Source organism: Lonchura striata, chromosome 17 (assembly GCF_046129695.1).
Source record: "Lonchura striata isolate bLonStr1 chromosome 17, bLonStr1.mat, whole genome shotgun sequence".
Taxonomy (NCBI): domain Eukaryota; kingdom Metazoa; phylum Chordata; class Aves; order Passeriformes; family Estrildidae; genus Lonchura; species Lonchura striata.
This window is the reverse complement of record NC_134619.1, coordinates 14,189,017-14,211,683: the sequence shown is the minus strand read 5'-3', so window position 1 is coordinate 14,211,683 and position 22,667 is coordinate 14,189,017. Positions and strand designations below refer to the sequence as shown.

The following is a 22,667-nucleotide window of genomic DNA, read 5'->3' as shown; positions in this document are numbered from 1 at the left end:
CCTCTCTTGTGTCTCCTCTACATTATCAACATCTTGTGGTTGGGTGGGAGGTGGAAACCAGGTGATATTATTCCAGATGCCCAAATGCCAAGGGATCACTTCCCTGCCCCATGGGCTGCCCTCCCTGCCCACAGCCTGGCTCTTCTCTCCTCCAGGGCTTTGACTGTGAGCTGCTCCAAGGTCCAGCACTGCTCAGAGGACCATTACAGGGGCCCTTTGCTCCTTCCAAGGCTCCTTCCCAGTGGCAGGATCTTGGAGTTATTCTTTCCCAAGGTCCATGACCCTGACCTCACACTTGTCGGTTCCCCACAGGGCGGTATTTCCCACAAACTGAAGCACATTCCCCCTCTTCTCTGGTTTATTGGTATGTGGACCTTTTCTGTGAAGACTTTCCAGTTTTGGGGACTTTGTCCTTATTCTCCAAAGCTTCCCACCCAACCTGAGCAGCAACAGGAGCAGCGAGGCCAAGCACGGAGCAGGGTGAGCCTCAGTGGAGAGCAGGGGCCCAGTAAAGACTGGGGGGCTCCCGTACCCACATCAGCTGTGCCTGTACAGGGACACGAGCAGCCACACTGGCAGGGAGGATGGAGACACTGAAGAGCACCTGGAAAGCTGCCTGGTGGAAAAGGCTTCGGGAGTGTTGGTGACAGCAGCTGAACAAGAGCCTGGTGTGCCCAGGTGGGCAAGAGGCCAATGACACCTGGCCTGTACCAGCCATGGTGTGGCAGCAGGACCAGGGCAGTGACTGTGCCCCGTGCTGGGCACTGGTGAGACACCTCCAATCCTGGAGACAGTTTTGGGCCCCTCATGACAAGAAAGGCATTGAGGAGCTGGAGTGTATCCAGAGAAGGGAATGGGGCTGGGGAAGAGGCTGGAGCACCAGGAGCAGCTGAGAGAGCTGGGAGGGCTCGTCCTGGAGAAGAGGCTTGGGGGAAACATTCACTCTCCACAACTTCCTGACAGGAGGGTGGAGTGGGGTTGGGCTGTGCTCCCAAGGAACAAGGCAGAGGCTGAAAGGAAATGGCCTCAATTTGCACCAGAGGAGGTTCAGGTTAGATATTGGGGAACATTTCTTCATGGAAGAGGTTGTCAAGTCCTGGCACAGCTTCCCAGGACAATCCCTGTCCCTAGAGGATTTTAAAAACGTATGGATGCTGCACTTGAGGACATGGGCTACTGGTGGCCTTGGCAGTGCTATGGGAACAGATGGACTTGATGGTTTTAAAGGACTTTTCCATCCCCAATGATTCTGTGACATTGGCCTCACTTACTGCCTGCTACCTTGTGCACAAATAGGTAATTTCTGTGATTATCAAAGCTGACAACTTCAATTTAATAACTATTTATATTTAATCAGCATTTTGAGATACATCTTTTAAAATTCAGCAAGACAGAGAAGAGGTGGCAGTGTGTGTGCACAGCTCGGGCTCTGGCTCTCCCCAGCGGCTCCCAGAACAGTGAGCCTGACCTACTTTCCAAGGCAGCACATCCCACACGCCGCGGCCGATGGCAGCAGAGCTCAGCCGGGCTGCCTTTGTCCCGTGGAACGGCTTTTCCCCGCCTGCGCCCTGCTGAGCAGCCCTCGGTGGGGAGCCAGGCTGCCGAGGCTCCTCTGCTGCCCGGGCAGCCTCCCTCGCTTTGCAGCAGCAGCTGCATCAGTACATTCGTGGTTAAACAAATTCCTTGCTGAAGCTACATATAAGGAGCTTGCAGGCCCAGAGCTCTAAATAATCCCTCCAATCCTCCTGATTGGAATGATGCTGCTATTGTTGCTAATAAGAATTCAACCCAATTTATAGGACAATAACATTTATTTAGAGCATGAGGAATTCCACATTATACAAACCCTTAAATTTATTTTTTGTTTCACTGGTCCATTTCTACAACAAATACATCAGATCTACTATATAATAAAATTATTTACATTTCCAAACAACATAGGGTTTGTTTATAAACCCTCTGACTGCTATTCACATACAGTACTTAAACAACAGCACATTACATTATTTTAATACCTAAAAATGACAACCCTGTATTCTAAATTGTTTATGAAAAGTGGAAACAAATAAATTTACAATTGTCTTCCCCTCATCTTCCATTTCATACAAACACATTACCCTAGTGTGCTAACCCTGACTTCACTTTGCAAATCCAGGGGGTTTTAGAAGAACCCAGTTTTTATATCTATTTATCTGTTTTTTAGAAAAGAAAATCATTTATTGGGAACAGATAATATTAAAATTACTTACTGTACAGAATTTTATTTAAAAAAGAAAAATCACAGCTCAAAATTGCTATTGGTAAATTCACACTCATTTACAAGTCTCATGTTTCCATGCAGTAATTTACTTGGATTTTCTTCTTTTTGACTGCATTGCACTGGCACTCGTTTCTGAAATCAAGAGAAGAAAAAAAGCATGGATATGCAGTCGGTAAGCCATTCCCCAGAGGGGCACAGATTGCCCTGTCATTTTTCCAGCCTCACACCAGAGCGTGTGCCCCGCAGAGCAGATCTCCCCGCAGCGGGACTGACACGCACGGAGCCCCAGCTGGGCACTCCTGCAAACCTCACGGAACAGCCTTGAAAGAAAATGGTTTTTACTGTCCCCTACGTGCCATCCCCACGTGCCACAGGGGAGCCGTGTCCCAGGAGGAGATGGTGCTACACAACAACTCTGCCATGCCAGTCAACACCCCAGCTGTCTGAGCTCCTAGAAGGTCATTAGAAAACAAGTCTCTGCAGTGTACACTGAGTCCCAGGAACAGAGCTGATGCAAAAAGACACAAATGCTAACACCTGCAGGGCCACGGTGACAGCAGATGACATATCCAGTGCACTTACCAAGGCACTAAGTTTCCATTTCAAAACAAAAAAAAGAGTAAGGACCAAAGGCATTTGCATCTTTAAATCTTTTTAAAAATGTGATTTTAAATGTTGGCAATGTCTCTTTGGCTCTTCATAATGTTTTCCAAAAACTATTGCAGCTGTGTGTATTTTAAGAGTCAAAAGGGAAAAAAATTTCCAAGCCCATCTAAAATTAGAATAGCAGCAGTATAACTCCACAGCTGTTACATGTGGAATTAGAAAAAAAACAATCAACATTTCAAAATTTAACAAACTCAAAGCTACAGTAAATGCTAAAAGCAGCCCTTGCTGGAAAAGTACTCCAAAAAGGGAAAACACCAGTACAGTACCAATTTTCAGAAGTGAAACATCTCCACAGGCTCGACTCCAGCCTGGAGCCCTCCAAACTGCAGGACTGACTTTGAAGTAAGCTTCAGCAGCAGCTGTGGCTGCCCTTGTTGGTGCTCAAGGCTCCATGTTTGGGAGGAGGAGTGGGCCAGCAGCACTCAGTCCCTTGGGAGAATCACCAGCACCTCCCAAACCAGCACCCCGAAATGTGCTGGACACACGGGGACAGGGCTGACCCTCCCTATGTGTTCTCCTCTTCTCTCACACTGACCCTTCTGCCTCCTCCTTCCCAAGGCTTAACAACCAAGTTCCTACTCCAGCTGGTCAAAGTCTGCTTCTCTCTCCCTGCTCATTTATTTTTCCTAATAATGACTTTGAACAGCCTCTATTTGAAGAGATAACTCCTCCCAGCCCCATGCTCCTTTTACCATGGATTAGGGGGTTTCTCAGGACACAGATAATATAATGAGGACAGGAGCAACCAAACCAGAATAATTAAGCTCTGATTCACTAACAAATATGTACAACAGAGCAGGCACAGGTGGCAGACCAGGTGAAACTCCTGCGGCCACCTCACTAATGTGCAGCTTGTCCAGAGCACCTGCTTTTCATTCTCCACAGCTTGGGAGCAGCCATGTGCTTGCAGGTAAGGCATCACAGCCAGGTGTCCCCTGCAGGCTGCACCCAACTCTCCAGCAAAGCCCTTGGACACTGTGGCAGCTTCAGATGCACGACTTAAAACTAAAGGTTTTATTTACAGAGGTAAATGTATTACACAGTCAGCACAAACTCCTGTTAGAGTTTTGGTATTATTTAAATTTGACGCACTTTCCCGTTCCCACATTTTCAGAATTTGAAGTTTCACTGGTTGTCATCTTTAGGTTTACCCAGTACAACGTGTGGGGCAGGTCACACGCTCCAGACCCCCTCAAACAGGCAGGGATTTTACACTGGCTTCACATTTTTCAAACTTTTTTTCACAATCATGGTAGAGAATTTATTTTTACAATACAGACTCAGATTCTTCTGCACAGTCCTGCCACAAAAATTAAATATAATTAAATTCAGCAGTCACAAAAGTGCAGAACATATAGGTCCCCTGTGTAATCTTTGGGAGTCATTGCACAATAACATAAAGCTGGAATGCTTCTCTGAGACTCTGACAACACAATATTCTTAGCATCACACTTTAGTACCTCCAGTATGGAAATAGTGGATGAATTCAACTTGACTTCCTTTTATAATAATTTTATATTAGTACCTCTTTGTTCTGCATATTATCTTTAAAATAGTGGTTGAATGTTGCCTCTTGACGGTCTCTCTCTACTCTCTTGTATAACTTTGGTCCATCAGCATTTTTCTGACCCTTAAACACAAGAAGCTGACAGAATTAGCTTCAGCCTGGCACTGGGCCGTGCATATCACACAAATGCTGCATAATTATTAAAGACTATAACCTGTGTAGGAGTAAGATAAGTCAGCACCTGCTAATGCCATGGGTTAATCACTTCAGGAGTTCAGATGTTGTTGCGAAGCAGAGCTGAGGCTCTGTGCTAGCACACAGCACTCCCTGATGCTCCTGGCTGCCACCTCAGCAGCCTCTGGAGCGTGCCTGAACCATGGCATTTGACTTGGCAAGAACCGACCGTGCACTTGGGAAGACTTAAGTCTCGTATCTTTCGGGCTTCAGGAAAAGGAAAATGTCACTTTTTGATCTCAGTACGGTCCTTCCAACAGCAACACATTTCTGCAAAGAGAATTCAACTAGGCAAGGTGCTGAACACTATGGTGCTGAATGCTGCAGAAAACAAGTTCCACAGATGTACCAAAGAGGAATTCATACAGGATTACTGCCAGTGCAGACGTCGGGAAACGCTTCAACACCAACCTGTGGCTAAATCCTTGAAACTAGAGATAAAGCACCCAAGGTGTATGAGCTGCAAACCAGAGTTACGAGGCAGCTACTGGCAGGGCAAACACCTGGGGAAGCAGGTTAGGAGCTGCCCTCTCCCCAGGAAGGGTGGCTGTGCATGTTACCTTTAGCTGTGCTGGATGTGGACGCGGGTCGTGAGGATCTCTTGCGCTGCCCGTTCTCTACAGTTTCCTGTGAAGCGGCAGAATCCTCTGTTCTTGAATTTCTTCTACTTGGAGTTTTAGACTTTTCACAATTCTCTTTTGTCTCATTACTAATAAAGTGGGACAAAATATTTCTGATGAAGTGTGAGAAGAATTATGTTTTTCTATGCAAGTCAGACAAGCTGGAGGATGGCCCAACACAGGTACCAGTTCCGGACTATTAGCACTGAAGATATGAAACGCTAGAGATACCAGAAGTTCTACCAGATGAAGAATGACCTGAGTAAGCCAGAGTATAGTCCATTTCTATCAAAAATTATCAGAGGATACAGAATTGAGAAGTCCTCAAAGAGAATATTTTCAACATAAGAAGACCAAGAAATTAGATGCATTATAAATTGTCTGCTCTGTTTTCCACAGGTGCCACCATTTACTGAAGTCTAGGAAAAGCAAACAGGTTACATTAGAAACTGCTGCAGTATGGGGGTGCAGAGTTGAAATTGCAGACAAACATCAGGAGGAATTAAGAACTCTCCAGGGAGTATGCCAACTTTTAGGTTTGCTAAAAAGACTTACTCTATTGATCCAAGTGATTTCTTCACGTATTAAAAAAAAAAAAAAAAGTTTTTTTAAAACTTTCTTCAAGTTTTAAAGCTTGAAGTGAAAATCTTTTTTTTTGTAACAAAAAGCTTTTTCTGCTACAAAATAATAATTTTAGGTACTCTGGAAATCTGTTTCTTGCTACTGAGACAATTACAATTTGTAATTAAATTCCTCTTTTATTTTATCTGTCTTAGCCCTGTAAACTCATCCTGAGCTTTGGGTATTTTCTCCTTAATGCATCCTTGCCAGACAATTTCTGGTGACTAAGCAGTTTCAGAAGTTTAAACTAAACTACTCTCGTGTGAATTCAAAGGTAAGTAATTAACTAAATGAATTAGTTGGCTGATAATGGAAAAGAAAAAAGCTCATTTCAGGCCCTTTGGGTGACAGCTTGCAGGATTTCAGGAAGGGTGCCTGAATCAGAGACTGGAGTGAAGACATGGCACAGGGTGACCTGTGTGTGACAGAGGTCTCACTGCAGTGTCACCCTTCAGACAAGTCCTGTTTTGAGGGGAAGGACTAAAACCACACAAACTTTAGGGTTCAGTAACAGAAACCTGAAATAAAACAGTTTCTCAATGGAAGGAGAGACAAACATTCTCAAGGAAAGACACACAGCAGAGGAGACTATAGATTGTAGATTATCTCAGATACAAAATACTGACATTTCCCTATAAGGGAGTATTATGGGCCATCTACAAACTGGATCCCTCCAAGAGGTGGGTGCTTCCCAGAGGGAAGCAAACAGGCATCAGCACCTGAAGTTCAGTTAGTACAGGTCATTTTAACATATTCTAGTGACTAAATCCAGAACTGGGGTTGTCTCATAGGATCTAGCACATCACTTCCCTCCTTTTATAGGAGGAAATCAAATTACTCCAAGTGAAATTACTTCTAGTGGTTTATGGGTTGCAAGGTTCCCCTAAGGTTTTAAAGATTTTTAATGGCTTTAAATGAGAATAGGTTTAGATTAGCTATTAGGGAGAAATTGGCACGGGTTGCCCAGAAAAGCTGTGGCTGCCCCATCCCTGGATGTGTCCAAGGCTGTACTGGACTGGGCTTGGAGCAACCTGGGATGCTGGAAGGTGCCCCTGCCCATGGCATGAAGGTAAATTTTAAGGTCCCTTGCCACCCAAACCATCTGTGATTATACCAAGATTTGTCCTGTATAGTTCAACATACCCAAAGCTGCACACTGCAGCAGCCATCACTAGGCCCAGTTTGCCTGCAAACTTTCCTTCTTTTCCAGTCTCACTCAGAAGAGCATCAATCAGAAAAACCCTGAAAATACCCTGAAAATCTGATGTGCTGGATGAGTTTGGACATAGTCACACAAGGATACTTCATTTGGAAAATCTGCTCAGTTGCCAGTGTCCCACCTTCAGCCTTTCAGAAAAATTCTACCCTCAAGAAAACTCACTGTGAAATTTCAGCTTTCTTTCAAAGATGCCAGTCCAAATGAAGATAAATAGGGTTCAATATTCAATTCAGAGCCATTCCTGATCTCAGGAAATGTATTGCATTCCCTTCCTTATAAAGGAAGGCACTGCCTCATCTCCTGAGGAACCCAACAAGGGGCTGTCCCTCTCGGCCCAGCCTAGGGGGTCACTCCACCCATGAGGGCAGTGTCCAAAACCCGGCCAGCTGTGCCAGCACCATTAGCCAGAAACCTCCCCAGGGGCTCTCACTGCCAACTGAGCCTGGGGTGTTTAGAATCTTCCAAGCAGATCTTGGAAATGGTATTTTCTTCTGACAGAACACAATCATTTGAAACAATATCTTTTAATTACTGAATGTCTTAACCAGGACAACATGAAGTTTCTACTTGACTTTCTTATCAAGTTTTGGCAGAGTGTTAACAAGCAAATAGAGGAAAACTGTTAAAAACAATCCTCAAGGCAGAAGAATAGACTTTTGAAAGGCTTTCTTTTAGAAAACAAAAATTCATGACACAGCATAGCTAAGCTGCAGGCTTTTGGAGGGCTAGTTTTGATTTGCTATGCAACCATCAAGACCCTTCCAGGTCATGAAAAATCCAGGCCTGAAAGGATGAGAGGAAACACTGCCCAAAGCACAGACTAAGGAAAAGGTTAATTAATAGCATTTCAGCAATGGTTTGAATCATTCAGCTGGCCTGATTTCTTAGCAGGAAAGAATGAATATGGCCAAGAAAATGAAAAACAATAGCAGAGGTTGAGCTGTTAAGCAAAGAGAAAGGGACTTCCTCCCCACGAAAGCTATATCTACTCTGAGTCTACAAACTATCTCCTTACCTTTGACCAGCAACTACTGCAGCATTTGTCTCAAGTTCTACAAAAGAAAAAGATAATTTTAAAGTGTGCTGTAGAGGTACATACCTGCTGACAAGGCATGACTAGCTCATATTTTATCATCACATATTAGATCTCAAGGATAAGCTTCTCTCAAAGCAAAACAAGCCAAAATACCACACTGGCCAAGTGTTTGGTCTGATTACAGCCTTCAGTACACTGCAGTCAGCTAAGACAGGGAAAAATTAAAGCCCTGCAGAAGAAAATTGTAGAAAAACTCCCTGGCTACATTAATCTCCCTTTTTAAACTTCCATTTTACACAGCTTATTTCTACTAAACCTTCTAGGTTTTATTAATTTTTAAACCTTAAAAGTACCCATCTGGCTCTATTGTGCATATAAAAATTTGCCTTAACCCAACTGCCTCTCACAGAAATCTCTTCTAATGACAAATTTCTGAAGCCCAATTGCACTTGTACAGAATTGGAAAATATCTCAGTGGAGATGATGCAAAGAGAAGTCTGACCTGTTTTCTCTCTCTCTCTCAGTGATTTTGTACATACAGGTCAGGTTTCCTTTGGAGTCCTCATCTCTCCTTTTCAGCACATAAAATGTCATGTCTTTTTACGGTCTGCTTTTGTCTCTGTATCCACTGTATCCTTTGTTGAGAAGGAAGACCTATATCTAAACACAGGCCCTCTAATGAGGAGCTGCCAGAGATTTGGGGATTACCATTGCAATATCATGGATGAACCTCCTGTGCTTTGTCTAATTGCCCAGCTCAACTCCCCCATCAAACTTAGGGCAGTGGGACACAAACTGGGGCTTTGCCTTTGACAGCAATTTAGCCCCCAGTTTGCTAAAGTGTGCACAATGAACAGAGGGATTTAAAAAAGTAAGAGAATAGGCAATGTCTGTCCTCCTAGGATGAATTTGCAGTGTTGGAACATCAGCCTCTTCAGTGTAAAGTGATATAAAACTGTCCAAGAAAAACAGACATCTTGGGGACTAAGGAAGAAGAGACTTAGCGATGAAAGGAATTACCTTTCTTCCCACCCAAAATTTAAACTAGAAGATTATCCAACAGCAAAAAATGGATAGCATCAGTGCTTCCCCCAGCAGGAACCCCCAGTATAGTCACAGCAGCACAGAGTAATGAGTTGTGTGTGAAAAAACAAGGGTGTATGACCACCTTTGTCTTAGTGGAAATTCAAAGAAAACAATTTTATACAAGTTTTCTCTCCTGAAAACCCTATTTCAAATCAGATTAGAGATGCTAAATAGATGGAGAGTGGCACTTCCCATAAGTAAGCCCACATCTATCTGTTTTCCCTGCTCAGCATAGGAATCACTTTTTAAAAATACCCCAGAACTGATGGTGAAACACCATGATAATAATTGGCAACACCATAAAGTTATCTGCCAGGGCTCTATCCTGAAACACTGCTGGGAGAGCATTAAAAGTTGAACAGAAAAAAAAAAAAGGATTACTACTCTAAACCACAATCCCAGCATAGCATGATCATATTTCTGTATTCAGAAGGGTACAATGAAAGACATGCACCTTTATTATTAGCTCAGCATAGAACTTCCAAATTCAAACACTATGAACTGTTACAAATCCAGTCCCTCCAATTTAACACTGAATATCTAAAATATTTCTTGGGGATTTTTTCATCTTTTACTTGACCATATCCTGAATCTCCCACAAGGCTTTGGAGACTTCCAAAGCACAATGTAACTAGCAAAGTAAAACCATCCCAAAGCACAAATAATAATAAAAACCCCTACCCAACCTCCAAAATACACGGTGTGTTAGTGACCACTGAATATGCATTCAAACAAAGACATTTTCATAAAGGATTTAGTTCACCTCTATTCTGCTTTTCCAAAGGAAGATTTACCTGTTCTTTGAACAGTACTTTCTGATGTTGCAAGTGAACTTTTTTTCTGTGTTAAATGTTGAGAGGATGCTAGAATAAAAGTGGAGGGAAAAAACATTGTTAAAGGGAGTAAAGGTGTTCCTGTTGTGTGATCAGGCTGGTAGAAAATGCTCTCTCTCCCAGCTGACTGCACTTTGCCATTTACAGATGCAATATATTTTTAATCTACCCTCCACTTCCCTCCCACCCCATACACACCTCCCCCTTTTTGAAACAAACTTTGGCAGAACTATCCCAAGCAAGTTTTCTCAAACTAGAATGACTGATGAAATGAAGTATCATAAACGCCATTTTTAAAGGTAACAGTTGTTCATCAGACTGTGACATCAAAGGAAATAATAAAATTTCAGTAGTTTAGACTCCTTTTTTAAATTTTAATTTCAGCAGAGATTCTGGGAGGAAATAGCTTATTTTTAATGAATGAATACCTTCACTCTTTAAATTCAAGTGCACAATATGCTCCAGAGTTGCCCTTGAAGGCCTTTGGCAAAAAGATGATGACTTAACCTTTTTTAAGTTGCCAAATAAAAAAAATCAGGTGGAAAAATAATTTTTGTTTCTAGGCTTCAATGTGATAGTGAACTTACCAAGAACAGGAAGACAAAAAGTTTAGCATTCCTGCTTAAATAAAGACTATCACTTTCTAGAAAGCTAGAATTCCTTCTGTGAAGCTCAAAGGAAGCTTCCATTTTCCAGTGGCATGCAGCTACGACATCAAACAGCCATGGGGAAAGTCACACTGAGGCTGAAGTTTTCAGTTCCCCTGTATGATTTCTGTGGATTTTATCATCCCTGATTTTATCTTCTGTGTCCAATTTGTGTTGTAAACCACAACACTCACTCAGCCCGCTTCAAGAGTGATAGGTTTATATCCACACCAGATTCAATAAATTAAAAATGGCATCAAGAGCTAGCATCAATGTCATCTATAAAGTCTGCCAGATGCTCTAATTAAAATAGCAAAGCTCAGATGTAAAGGTATTTTATGTTTTTAAACTGAACGCAGTTAACTTTTTCATTAATTTCTCCAAAATGAGCATTTAAGTTTTTCCCTAGACAAATGGCGGGGGTGGGGGGTTTGGTGTGGGTTGTTTTTTTCTTCTGCTTCGGAGGTTATTCAGCAATTTCCCTAGAGGATGAAGGTTATTCAGAGAGGAAAATAGTATTATTAGGATTAATTCAATTCATTAATCATTAATTGTCAATAAATCGAAATAATTTATAAAATCTAAAGTCTGTTGCAAGACCAAAGCAGAATACCAGTGTATCTACCAGTATAAAAGGGACCCTATGTATTTGTCATTATTGATACACCCACTTTTCCTCCTTGCTTCCAACAGTTACATGAAGTTACAGAATCATACGTTCGTGACAAGTACCCCACCGAAGCAGTAACTGGAAAGTGAAATAAAACATCTGGAACTCGAATCTTGGCAAATACAAGCCTGCGCATGAGTCAGGCGCTAGAAACAAGAGAGCAGCTGTCAGCCTTGCTCGCGGCTTCCCGAAGGCCGCGGGCTCCCTCTCTCCCCGCCCCTGCTCCGCGCAGCCCGCACTCACCTGCGCTCGGGGGCAGCTCCGCGGCTGCCGCGGGCTGCTCCTCGGCCGCGGCGCTCCCGCTGGGCTCCGGGCCGCCGCCGGGGCCGCCGCCGGGGCCCGCGGGGTCCGGCGCTGCCGGGGCAGCTGCGGCCGGGAGCGCGCCGGGCCCGGGGCCGCTCGGGGGCGCGCCCGGGGACGCGCAGGACGGAGCGGCCGCCGCGGGGCTGAGGCTCGAGCTGCTGGGCCCAGAAGTGCTCTGTTTGGTAACACTGGGTGCTGCAGGGGTCCCGCTTTTGCTATCGAGTTCTGCTGGGGGTTGCTCCGTTCCCAAACTACTTGGGACCGACGTTTCTAGTCCCTGACCTTCTGTTTCTCCATCCAAAGCGTACTGCTCTTCCCCTTTCTCCAGGGAGCCAGTGACCTTCTTGCACGCTTTAGTCAGCAGGAGCTGGCCAATCTTGTCTACCTTTCCCTTTCCCTTGCTGGATGAAACAGGACTGCGTCTATTCCCAGCGCCCGGGCTGCTTGTAAGCAGCGAGGAAACAACAGGTCCCGACTGGGCTGCTGGCACAGGGCACTGCTCACCTGACCCTGCACCTTGGGAAGTCTCCTCGGAGCTGAAGTCCTTGGCTTGCTGAGCAGGAGGTTGTGAAGGAACACTGGAAGGAGCTGGAGCGGAAGAAGGCAGTTGGACAGGAGATGCCAAGGGATTCAGAACAAGTGACCTGCTGGTGGGAATACTGGACACAGGACTGGTGGATGAGGTGCTGGGAGGAGCGGGCCCGGAGGAAAACTTGATATTCTGTGGGATATGCAAAGGACCAACAACCGCGACCGACTGAGGCATCAGACTTGAGTTAGAAGTCATGGGGGCTGCTGGAATCGTGCTGGACTGAGAGCCCTTCATCACTTGGATGATTGAGGATGAGTTTATAAACACAGGTGTGATGAACTGCGGCCGGGCATTGGACTGAGCTGCCGACTGTCCCTCGGAAACCATCACTTTGCTCCCCACGTTGGGCATGGTGACAACAGTGGACACTAATGCAGATTGCAAGTGGGATGGCAACGGAGCTGATGTATTAGCAACAGATGTAATAGGGTTGGAAGTCACAAAAACTGTTATCTGGTTGGGAGGTAAAGGACCTGAAATAGAAGAGCTAACAGGCCTCTGCATTACTGGAGGAACACACTGTTCCACACTTGCATTTACTTCTCCCAGCTCCTGGTGCTCTTGATTCGGACAGGGCTCGTTATTTTGAAGCAGGCTAAGTGAATTGGATGGCTCCTTGCTCAGTGATGAATCCTGCAGTGGAGGAATGACAGCTATCTTCTTTATCTCCTCACCAGTGGGGACAATTGGTGCCATTTCAAGACCAGTCAGCCCAGGGGGCTTAATGGTCACATTAGGAGCTCCAGAATTGTCAAGAAGTTGACTTAGAGAAGTTGGTGCCTCCCTCATGGCTGGAGATACCATGGCTTTACTTTCCTCCATGACTGGGAGCTTACTGCCGTCTAAGGCTTGCCCATCTTTTTTTGACTGTTCCTCAGGAACCAGCACTTTCATTTCTGGAGTAGGGACACCTTTCAGTTCCATACTGGGCTGGTCCTTGCTACCTAGGACACCTTGTGCACTTTGACTCTCAGTATCTTGAGGCACACTAAGGCTCTCCTTATTGTCTTCAGGAATGCCAGTCACAGCAGGTACAGAAACTGTGGGATTCTGGTTACTTAGCATGGAATTATTTTGAAAACTTGTGGTCACAGGTGTTGGCAAAGAAGAGGGACTAGCCATCATATTTCTCTGTAACTCCATGTTCTGCAAGAGAGATGGATTCTGCTGAGTTGTCAATGATAATTTAGCTGCTTTTGAATTCTGTCTGCCAGGGCTTGGTGTAGTTTTCCTACTGGATCCAGGACTGGACCTTCGACTATTGCTTGGGCTTGCTCTCTTTGTTCCTCCAGCGTTGGTTTGTTTGCCTGAATTAATGACCACACCTTCCAACTTGTGTGACTGTGAGGCAGTAAAATTGGACTGGTTGTTAATTGTGAGATTTGATGGGGCTTGCCCAATGGCCTTTAAAGTAGTGGGATTCAGACCCTGCTGATCAAATCCTCTATTGAGATTAGGCCTGGGAGGTAAAGGAATATTGATCTGGGGAGGGAACAGACCAGCAATAGAGGCATTGAGTCTCTCTGGAGACAAGCTAATTTCTGAGGGTTCTGTGCTGGGTGGACGGTTATTAGGAGTCTGAGGGTAATATGGCCTTGGGCTAGCTCTGTTTGGGGTTTTAGGCCTTGACGTTTGTGATGGGGCAGCAACATTTGGAAAATGGTGTGTAAGAGCACTAGACAGAGAACTAGACTGCTGCTGGGGACTTGTACCTTGGGCAGCTGAAAGTGGGGATGGTCCAGGCTTGGGTCCTGTCATCATTAACTGGTTCTGTGAAACTACTAAATGAGATGTCACATTATTCTGAGCTCCTGATGTTGGAGGGCCCTCAGCTCCACCTCCTTCTGGAAGAGATGATACTGATGATACCTCTCTGAGGGGTGAACTGGAAGGATTCTGTACGTTATCTGGATAAACCATTTTTCTTGCAGTATTTCCCAGAGGAGGATTGCCTGGCAGGGCCATCCTCTGTTTGTCAGGAGAGGGAGGCACGGGCCCAGGCCCCTGGAGGTTCACCATCACTGGCATGTTCCCACTCTGCTGCATTGGCATCCGCTGGGCATCCGGGTTCAGGGGTGCCCTGGGGGGGTGAACCCCCTGTGGCACAGGGAGCCTGACTGATTTGGGATCCTGCTGCATCATCAGCATCATCATCATCTGCTGCTGCTGTGGTGTCTGGGGGGGTGCCTGGCCTTGCTGCGGGGCTGCCTGGGGTTGCTGCTGCTGCTGCTGGGGCTGGGGCTGCTGCGTGTGTGGCATGAGCTGAGGCGGCATCTGCTGAAGAGGCCTTTGCTCCACTGGCTGAGATGGATAACCTAAGGCAACAGGATGACACATGGTTAAAACCAACCAAACATCAGAGGAAGAAGAGTTTCTGTAACAAACAGGATTGGATAGATAGTACAGCCTGGAGCCTGTTTATCTTGGCTGAGAGACACATTAACAAAACAGGCTTTACAAACAAAGCCAAAGATTTTACTTAATTAATAAAAATAGTTTTACTTAACGTATGGCTTGCATGAGATTTAACTGGAGATTGCTTAGTGTGTTGTATCAGCTACTAACCCAGGTTCACACCTGACAGGTTTCTGCAACTGCCCATGGGCTTCCTTTCACTGGCAAATGCAGAGTTGGGCTTTCACTAATTATTACTCCTTAAAACTAACTTCAGAGTTTGACAGCCCCCAAGTGTCATGGACCAGCATACCTGCCAGACCTGACATTTTCTTGAGAATAAAGTAGAATCTGCCGTGTGCTACTTGGCCAAAAACATGCTAAGAATTCCCCATGTGTTTTATAACATAAATCCTATTGCAGACTTTAGATTTAATCCTCTCTACATGCAAAGGATTATTACAACTACAACCACTGTTTTTTCTCAAAAATCAGGTATTAGTAAATGCTAAGTTTTTAAGACATCAGTCTGCGCTATAGGTAGAAATAGAACTTTTTTTATCAGTTATGTTACTGCTGAATAATACTGAATTACTCAGTATGATACCTGCAGGATGATAAATGAGAATGGGGCCACCTCTTCATTTTGAACTAACCCAAAGAAAACACTTAAACAATGGTACCAATTACTTACTAGGAGGAAAAAAAGTTTGAAATTGAATATGTGATAGCATAAATAAAATGGAATTGTTGCAAAGATCATTAAAACTCTCCTATAGTTATTACATTCAGATGATCACAGAAAAATCCTACTACCTGGTGGCCTACTTGCAAAATCGGAGAGTTTAGGGCCAGACTTCTCTAAACTCATTCCTTGGTCTCCAGACATTGATGACTGATCACTCTCCTCCAGGCCAGCTGGACGTGATTCTGAAGAACTGAAAGAAAAATAATCGCAATTAAGAGCCAGCCCCTACATCACTGTTTGATTTCTGCTTCTGTAACTAAGTACTCAAGTAATTAATTCCCAGCACTCTCCACAGATCTGGAACAATCCACTGAAAGGCCTCTGACGTAACTTGCCAGACTGGAACATGCACACCAGGTCTGTGTATAGTCACTGCCTTAGGTACTACTGAAAAGGAAACAAGTTGCCTGGTGCTCTGTTGATCTTAAACATTCATTTCTGCAGTGAACCTGAGCTTTAGAACTAAGAGAATGGATATTTCAAGGATAGAGACTTGTATATTTCAACTAAACTAAACAGGCTTTCCTATGACATCTGAATGGATAACCAAGTGCCACGGGTAGATGCATTTTTAATTTATTTCAATGGTAGCACCTTTTCTTCCAGTATTACACCCAGTGACCCACTCAGGGTATCCAAGACCTTTGATAACACCACAGCACAAATGCACTGACATGCCAGGCATTGTGGTCACCCTCCAGAGACAGACCTGTGTGCTGCTGGGGCTCTGCAAGTGATCACATGCTGGTCTGGGTAGGAAGGGACCTTAAAGACTATCTCATTCCACCCCCTTCCACTAGCCCAGGTGGCTCCAAGCCCCAGTGTCTAACCTGGCCTTGGACACTGCCAAGGATGAAGCAGCCACAGCTTCTCTGGACAACCTGTGTCAGGACCTCCCCACCCTCACAGGGAACAATTTTCTCCCAGTATCCCATCCATTCCTGCCCTTTGGCAGTGGGAGCCATTCCCTTTGCCCTGTCCCTACATCCTTTGTCCCCAGTCCCTCTCCAGCTCTCTGGGAGCCCTTTCAGGCCCTGGACATCTGCCTGGAGCCTCCTCTTCTCCAAGTGAACACCTCCAGCTCTCCCAACCTGGCTCCAGAGCAGAGGGACTCCAGCCCTTGGAGCATCTCTGTGGTCTCCTCTGGACTCTCTCCAAAGGAGTGTCCTTCTTGTGCCCCAGGGCTGGAGGCAGCTCTGCAGGTGGGTTTCACCTGAGTGGGGCAGAGGGGCAGAATCCCCCCAGCCCTGCTGCCCACACTGGGGATCAGCCAGAACTCAGCTGGGTTCTGGGCTGTGAGTGCACAATGCTGGGTCACATTCCGTTTCTCATCCAGCATCATCCCCCCCAAGTCCTTCTCCTGAGGAATCTGATGCTCCAGGAGACTCTCTAGGACAATTTAAAATTGTCCAGACTCAATGCCCAGTACTTGGACTAAATCAAGACAGCTTTTGCAGACCTAGAAAAACCCCAAGTTTCTATAGTGATCAGTATATACAGCCAGAGGATGTAAAATAAAGAGGAATGAAGAGCAGAACTAAACTGCTTATCACCTCCATGAATATATGAAGTTTATAGGAAGTTCTGTGTAGGAAAAGCTCTAAGCTAAAATTAAAGACATAAAAAAAGTACACTGCAAATAAAGAGAGGTAGAATCATGCAGAAACACCATGGACAGAAGTAACACTTTCAGTGAAATATGAATCTGAAATCCACAATGTTGGGGAGATAGATCCTGTTTCAATTTACTTGAGAACAGCAGTTTCTGGCATCTTGTGCAGCTGACACTAAGCTGTAGACATGCATGGAGACACCCTGACCTGTCCTAATGTTCTATCACCTACCTAATCAACATTCAAAAAAAAGCATGTGACTGGAAATCCCTGAATTTTTGTGGGTCAAAACTGGAGAGAACACATACCAAGAGATAAGGTGAAAACAGGGCAAACATAACTGTTCCAGCCACTGCTGTGGAGGGCAAGTACTGCCAAGGAAAGCACCTGGAGTGCAATGCTGTGTCATATTCAGCATGTCACCAATTTCTGTGATGCAGGGAGTGAAGGCTTACATGTCTCCACCAATAAATTTGATGAAAACTGGCAAATGCAGAGATATGCCCAGAGCATTATATTAACAGCCACAAGTGAACAAAAATTCTGGCAGCAAAATCACCCAGAAGAGCTGCAGCCTTTGGTGCAGGCACCAGCCACGTGAACTGAAGTAATACCTAAAATTGTCAATGCAATCTCAAATTTGTCAATTTTGCTATTTATTTACAATGGTGGAAAATTAAAAATGCTCCTGTTAAAGTTCAGCTCAAAGGTGATACACAGCATCCCTGCACAGAAAGGTTTAAGCCAGAAAACAAAAATGGTGCACAGTGGATCCTTAGCAAACACTTCCTGCCAGATGGATCTGTGCAAATCTGGCAGAACAGACCCGAGCTTGGTTTGCCAGCAAAGAGCAGCTATGGTAATAAAGTCTGTTTCTGTCACTGCTGGAAAATTTCAACATCAACTGAATCTTAAATAAGGTGAAAAATAACCAGAATATGAATAGCAAGATGTTGGTGTGAAGGACAAAATATTCCATATTTATTCTTCTTTTCTATTGCTCTAGATGTGAAAAAATATATAAGAGCAACTGCACACCTGGTACAGTCTGGATTGTCATCAGCAGTACCTCTGCTCCACCAGCTGCACTCTGAAGTACAGCCTTCAGATACAAATCCCTCATCAGAGCAGAGAGAGAACTCCAGGAAAACCCAACCAGCCAAAGCAAAGGAGGCAGCTGGGTCATAAGGAGAGCAAACGTCAAATGATAGTGTGGCAGCCCCAGCCCTGCCCAGGAGCAGCAGCTCTGGGGGTAGAGAGGCTCCTCCCCTGCTGCTGAGTGAGGGCATTTCCCCACACTGCCAGGGGACCCCAGAGCTGCAGTGGAACCCGCTGAGTCTGCTAGGGAAAAACCTCTTTGTCCTGCAGTGCTGTCACCACCTGCACTGGACACTGCAACCTGAATGGCAGCACTGGCAATGACCTCCCACAGCAGATTATTTCTGTTCTACCAGTGCACAGGATGCTCATGGTCTGTGCACAGGGGAACATGAAACAACTGCTTGTTTGTGCATGGATTTAATAGAATTAACCAACCTGTTTTATCCACAATCCCATTGCATCTAGCATCTTGTTCCTCAGTTTGCATCCCATTACCCACAGTCTCCAGGTTCAGCACACAGATGCAAACACTTTTAAACAACCAAAATGTCCTGGGTTTCATTCCAATGCAAAGTTGCTCAATTAAGCAAACCCTTGAAACTATTTTAGACTCAGCTGAATAAACTCTTTCAATAGTTCACTTATCCTATTTACATTCCAACATGACTGCAATCCATATTCCTAATTGTACTTTTGTTACTGTTATTATTTCTCAGAAATAATTTCTTTTTAGTGTCTTTATCAAATAAGCTGTATTTCCAACAAGGTTTGCTGCTCTGAATTCTAAAATTCAAAGGAAGAATGACAGAGAGGAAACTGAGATGAAAAGCATCTTATTTGATTCTGATGCAAGAGAAAGTGATCCAAATTTGATTTCATTCCTGCCAATTCCAAGGCAGGAAAGTGCTGAGCTTGCCCAATGATGTGAGGAAAGCTGAGAGGGAGGGAAGCAGAAAGGTGTTATAGCCAGCTTTCACTGCACTCTCTTTTTGCTGGAGAATAAATTCAGGAACTTTTGTAAGAACAGCTCCCTTCTTAGTACTTCTGCAAGGATCAAGTATTGATTTAGTCCATGTCGAACCAAAATGCTCATCCATATCAGAACAACATTCTGGTTCCTTTGTTAATTACACCAAAATCTGATTCAAAACCTTTTTTAGGAGCTGAATTGAGCTGTCATAGCTCATTAGAAAAGCTGTAATTGAGACTTCTTCTATTGTAAAAACTTTTTAATAAGCAAATAGTCTTGTGAGGCTTTGCAAGCTCAGAGGAAGAGCTTTATAGACACATTTATTGATATTCCCAGGCCACACTGAGGCTGGGTGCTCATCAGGAAGACCAAGGAAAACAAAATCATAAGAAGAGTTTTCTTTAATTATTAATGGATTTTTTTTTTTCAGAAGGTGCTGCCAGCTCATCTGCTCTCTCTGAATGCTCTGTCACTTCCACAGCAAGGCACTTGCTACAGCAGTGGTTACCATTGTTTTACTGGAATCTGGACTGGAGGAAGTGGTGTCTGTGTTAGGTTTCTAAGTCACCCCAAAGCTGCACAATTAGTGCTGGCCAAGTTACTTTACCTAGGTTTCCACACCTGGCCACAGACTGTGTCCTCCTCCAGCTGTAATCTGAGATCACTCAGCAGCAGTGAGGACCTGACAAGCCATACCATGACTGTATACAACTATACAGGAGAGGCTTAAAAAGCTTTTTTCCAAGGCCTATTAAAATAGCATGCTTTGCTTTACCTTACAGCATTTCTGCATTTTATTTTTGTACTAGTTAAGCCAATTAAAGATTATCACAAAAGATCACTTGGTATAGATGTGAGATTTTCAGTCCACAATTAAAATGTCCATGAGATTATTAATTCCATCTTCATGAAGGAATCTTGACACTGCAGAAAATGCAGGCTGGGGCTACACACTGAATAACCAAGAGAAAAGTTAAAATATTGAACATTTTACTTAGTACTTCATGCCAGCTTCTCTTTGCACTGAACTGAACATGTGCCTCTAGGAAAGGCAGCATAAACTTCAGGTTAAAAACATGATTATTCAAAGGGGCCAGACTGGTGGAACCAGAGCCACACCAGGATCTTCATGTGCTATTGCCATATTTTTGTTTGGTTCTAAGAATTTAATTTTGATATTTGAGTATTTCTGTGTTATAATTTTCTGTGCAATTTTTTTTTCATTTTTCCCTGATTGAAAACAAACCCCCACAATACCATCAGGTGGATTCCTGTTAATGCCCCATGGGCTTATCTGCAGCATCAGGATAATTAAATAAAGCATATCTGCCTTCACCATTTGAGCTGAATAATGGCACAGCAGCAGCAGCTACCACCCTGTGCTGGGTGATAGTGAACTGTCAATGGCAAATGCTTACAGGACAGCTGGTCAAGAGAGAACACTCTGGTCAAAGAAGGAAGAGATTCTGTAATCTTATATTGTCACTAAAAAGACATATTCATTCATGATCTTTCAATCTCTTCCATTGGCTTCCTCTCTCTCAAGAACTGTAGGGTTTTTTTTTCCTTCCTAATCTCTGCTAGGTCAAGAAGACCAACACTGCTTGGATTTGCTAATCTCATATCCAGAAAATACCACATTCTTCCCTTTAAATTCTAGCTGCAGCTTCAACTAAGAGAGAACTCCAGCTCAATTCCAGGCAGAAATGTGTCAGGATATGCACATGACTCAGGAAACAGCCCCCCAAAATCTGCCCTGCACATGTTTTATAGAGGTTTCTAGTTCTTCTGAATGTACTTCCCACCCTTTGATCGTGGCTGTAAGACTGCTTAAAAAAGGCAGCCTCCTCTTCCAAGGGCTGTGGCACCATGGGCCACATGCTAAACTTCCTTCACCCAGTAAAGGTAAGGAACAGTGCTCCTACAATTGGGTTTCTGACTGATTTTGGATATTTGCATGTTATTTTTAATCTTGAACAAACATTCCATTGACCAACTCTTCAGAGAAACTGCTACAACATGAATAAAATACAAGTCCTTTCTGACCCATTACTTGCTGATAAAATATTGACAAGATGCCTGCGTGAGTTTCTTCATGCCCCTTATAAAAAACACTGTAATATTAAACCTACGTTGTTTGTTCTAGTTGTTGATTATTTTTCTTCTTCCTTGGAGGCTTCTTCTTCTTTGGCTTGTTGGCATTCTGGTTATTCTGTTTGTTGTTCACACCAAAGTGCCCTGCTGAGATATCGCTCTGGAGTAGGTTAACCAAGAGCGGACTCGTGAGCGTCACATCTTTATTGACAGGAAACACAGGGTTCTGCCCACAGGAAACCTGATTCCCATTGGGAGTTCCACTAAACCCTGTACTGAAAGGCAGCCCATGGCCAGAGAAATGACTCCCTGAAGCATTATTGTTTCCTTGCATTCCTTGCATATGAGAAGGCACCATGTTTGGCTGCTGCACAGGAACCTCAGGTAACATCTGCGTCAAATTCCCATCGTTGTTTGTTGTGGTTGCAGTATCCCCAAGTTGCTGAGAGATGTGAGGACCAGGTCCAGTGGGTCTTAAAACTTGCCCTTGAATTCCCATCACCTGAGAAGGATTCCCATTCACGGGGCCCTGCTGTGCCATCATCTGCCCAGTGAACTGCACCATGTTTCCTTGCATGTTTGGGGTTGGTCCTCTCATCAGTTGAGCTGGCCCCGTCATAACATTGGACTGGTTTTGAGTATTAAAAGGCTGTTTATTTCCTTGCATCTGAGGGGTCATAATCTGCTCCATCATGGAGTTTTGCTGTAGTAAGACCTGGCCCTGAGGTCCCATCATCTGATTGTGTGTGGACATCATCTGCTGTCCCTGCTGGGGAATCATCTGTTTGGGTGGGGTCATCCTCTGGGGAGAGGGACCAAGATTTTGGTTTTGGGGTGTCACCATCATTTGGCCTTGTGGCATGAGCTGAGTTCGAGAAAGTATCATCTGGTTTTGAGGGTTCAGCGATCCCTGAGCCTGAATGTTCACCATCTGTCCTTGAGAGGACACAATTTGCTGATGCATCCCCATAAGTTGGGACTGTGGTCCTTGCTGAGGCTGTCCCTGCATGTTGCCCATGTTAACTTGTGGCACCCCACTAGCACCAGCCTGCTGGTTGTTCATATTTCCATGAAGTCCCATTAGATTGGCCTGCATCATATTTGGTGGGCCATGTGCTGCTTGCATCTGAGTTTGAGGAGGTGCAGATCCTTGGCCACCTTAAGAAAATAAAAAGAAAATACCAGTAAGAGACTAATTGGAGTGGAGCAAGAGTTTTCACACCTTCAAATGTCGAGTACTCCAAAATTGCTTTCCTCCCTTTTCCAATAAACTGGCATATCTCATGTATTTGCAGTCCTGGGATGCAAAGTTTGATTGTTAGTTGTCAAAAGAGAACACCATACATCTCAAAATATACACTTGGACTGCTACTTCCCCTGTATCCCACTGCAGAAGACAGAACAGAAACTTAATTTCAGTTCTTATCTGCATCTAAGTTTGAAAATCTTT

The 22,667-nt window shown here is 44.4% G+C and overlaps 1 protein-coding gene across 2 annotated transcripts in view; it reads right to left on the bottom strand.

The window, feature by feature from the left end:
* Positions 1-1,792: 1,792 nt before the first annotated feature.
* Positions 1,793-22,667, bottom strand: part of NCOA6 (nuclear receptor coactivator 6) — a 43,622-nt gene continuing 22,747 nt past the window's right edge. For both annotated transcript variants that reach the window (XM_031506537.2, XM_031506536.2), the window contains 7 exons: positions 21,256-22,375; positions 15,508-15,629; positions 11,646-14,612; positions 10,047-10,115; positions 8,146-8,182; positions 5,231-5,379; positions 1,793-2,392 (listed from right to left, as the gene is read on the bottom strand). In XM_031506537.2, the coding sequence (XP_031362397.2) occupies positions 2,346-2,392; positions 5,231-5,379; positions 8,146-8,182; positions 10,047-10,115; positions 11,646-14,612; positions 15,508-15,629; positions 21,256-22,375 (4,511 nt within the window). In that variant the 3' untranslated portion in view covers positions 1,793-2,345. The remainder of the gene's footprint in view (positions 2,393-5,230; positions 5,380-8,145; positions 8,183-10,046; positions 10,116-11,645; positions 14,613-15,507; positions 15,630-21,255; positions 22,376-22,667) is intronic.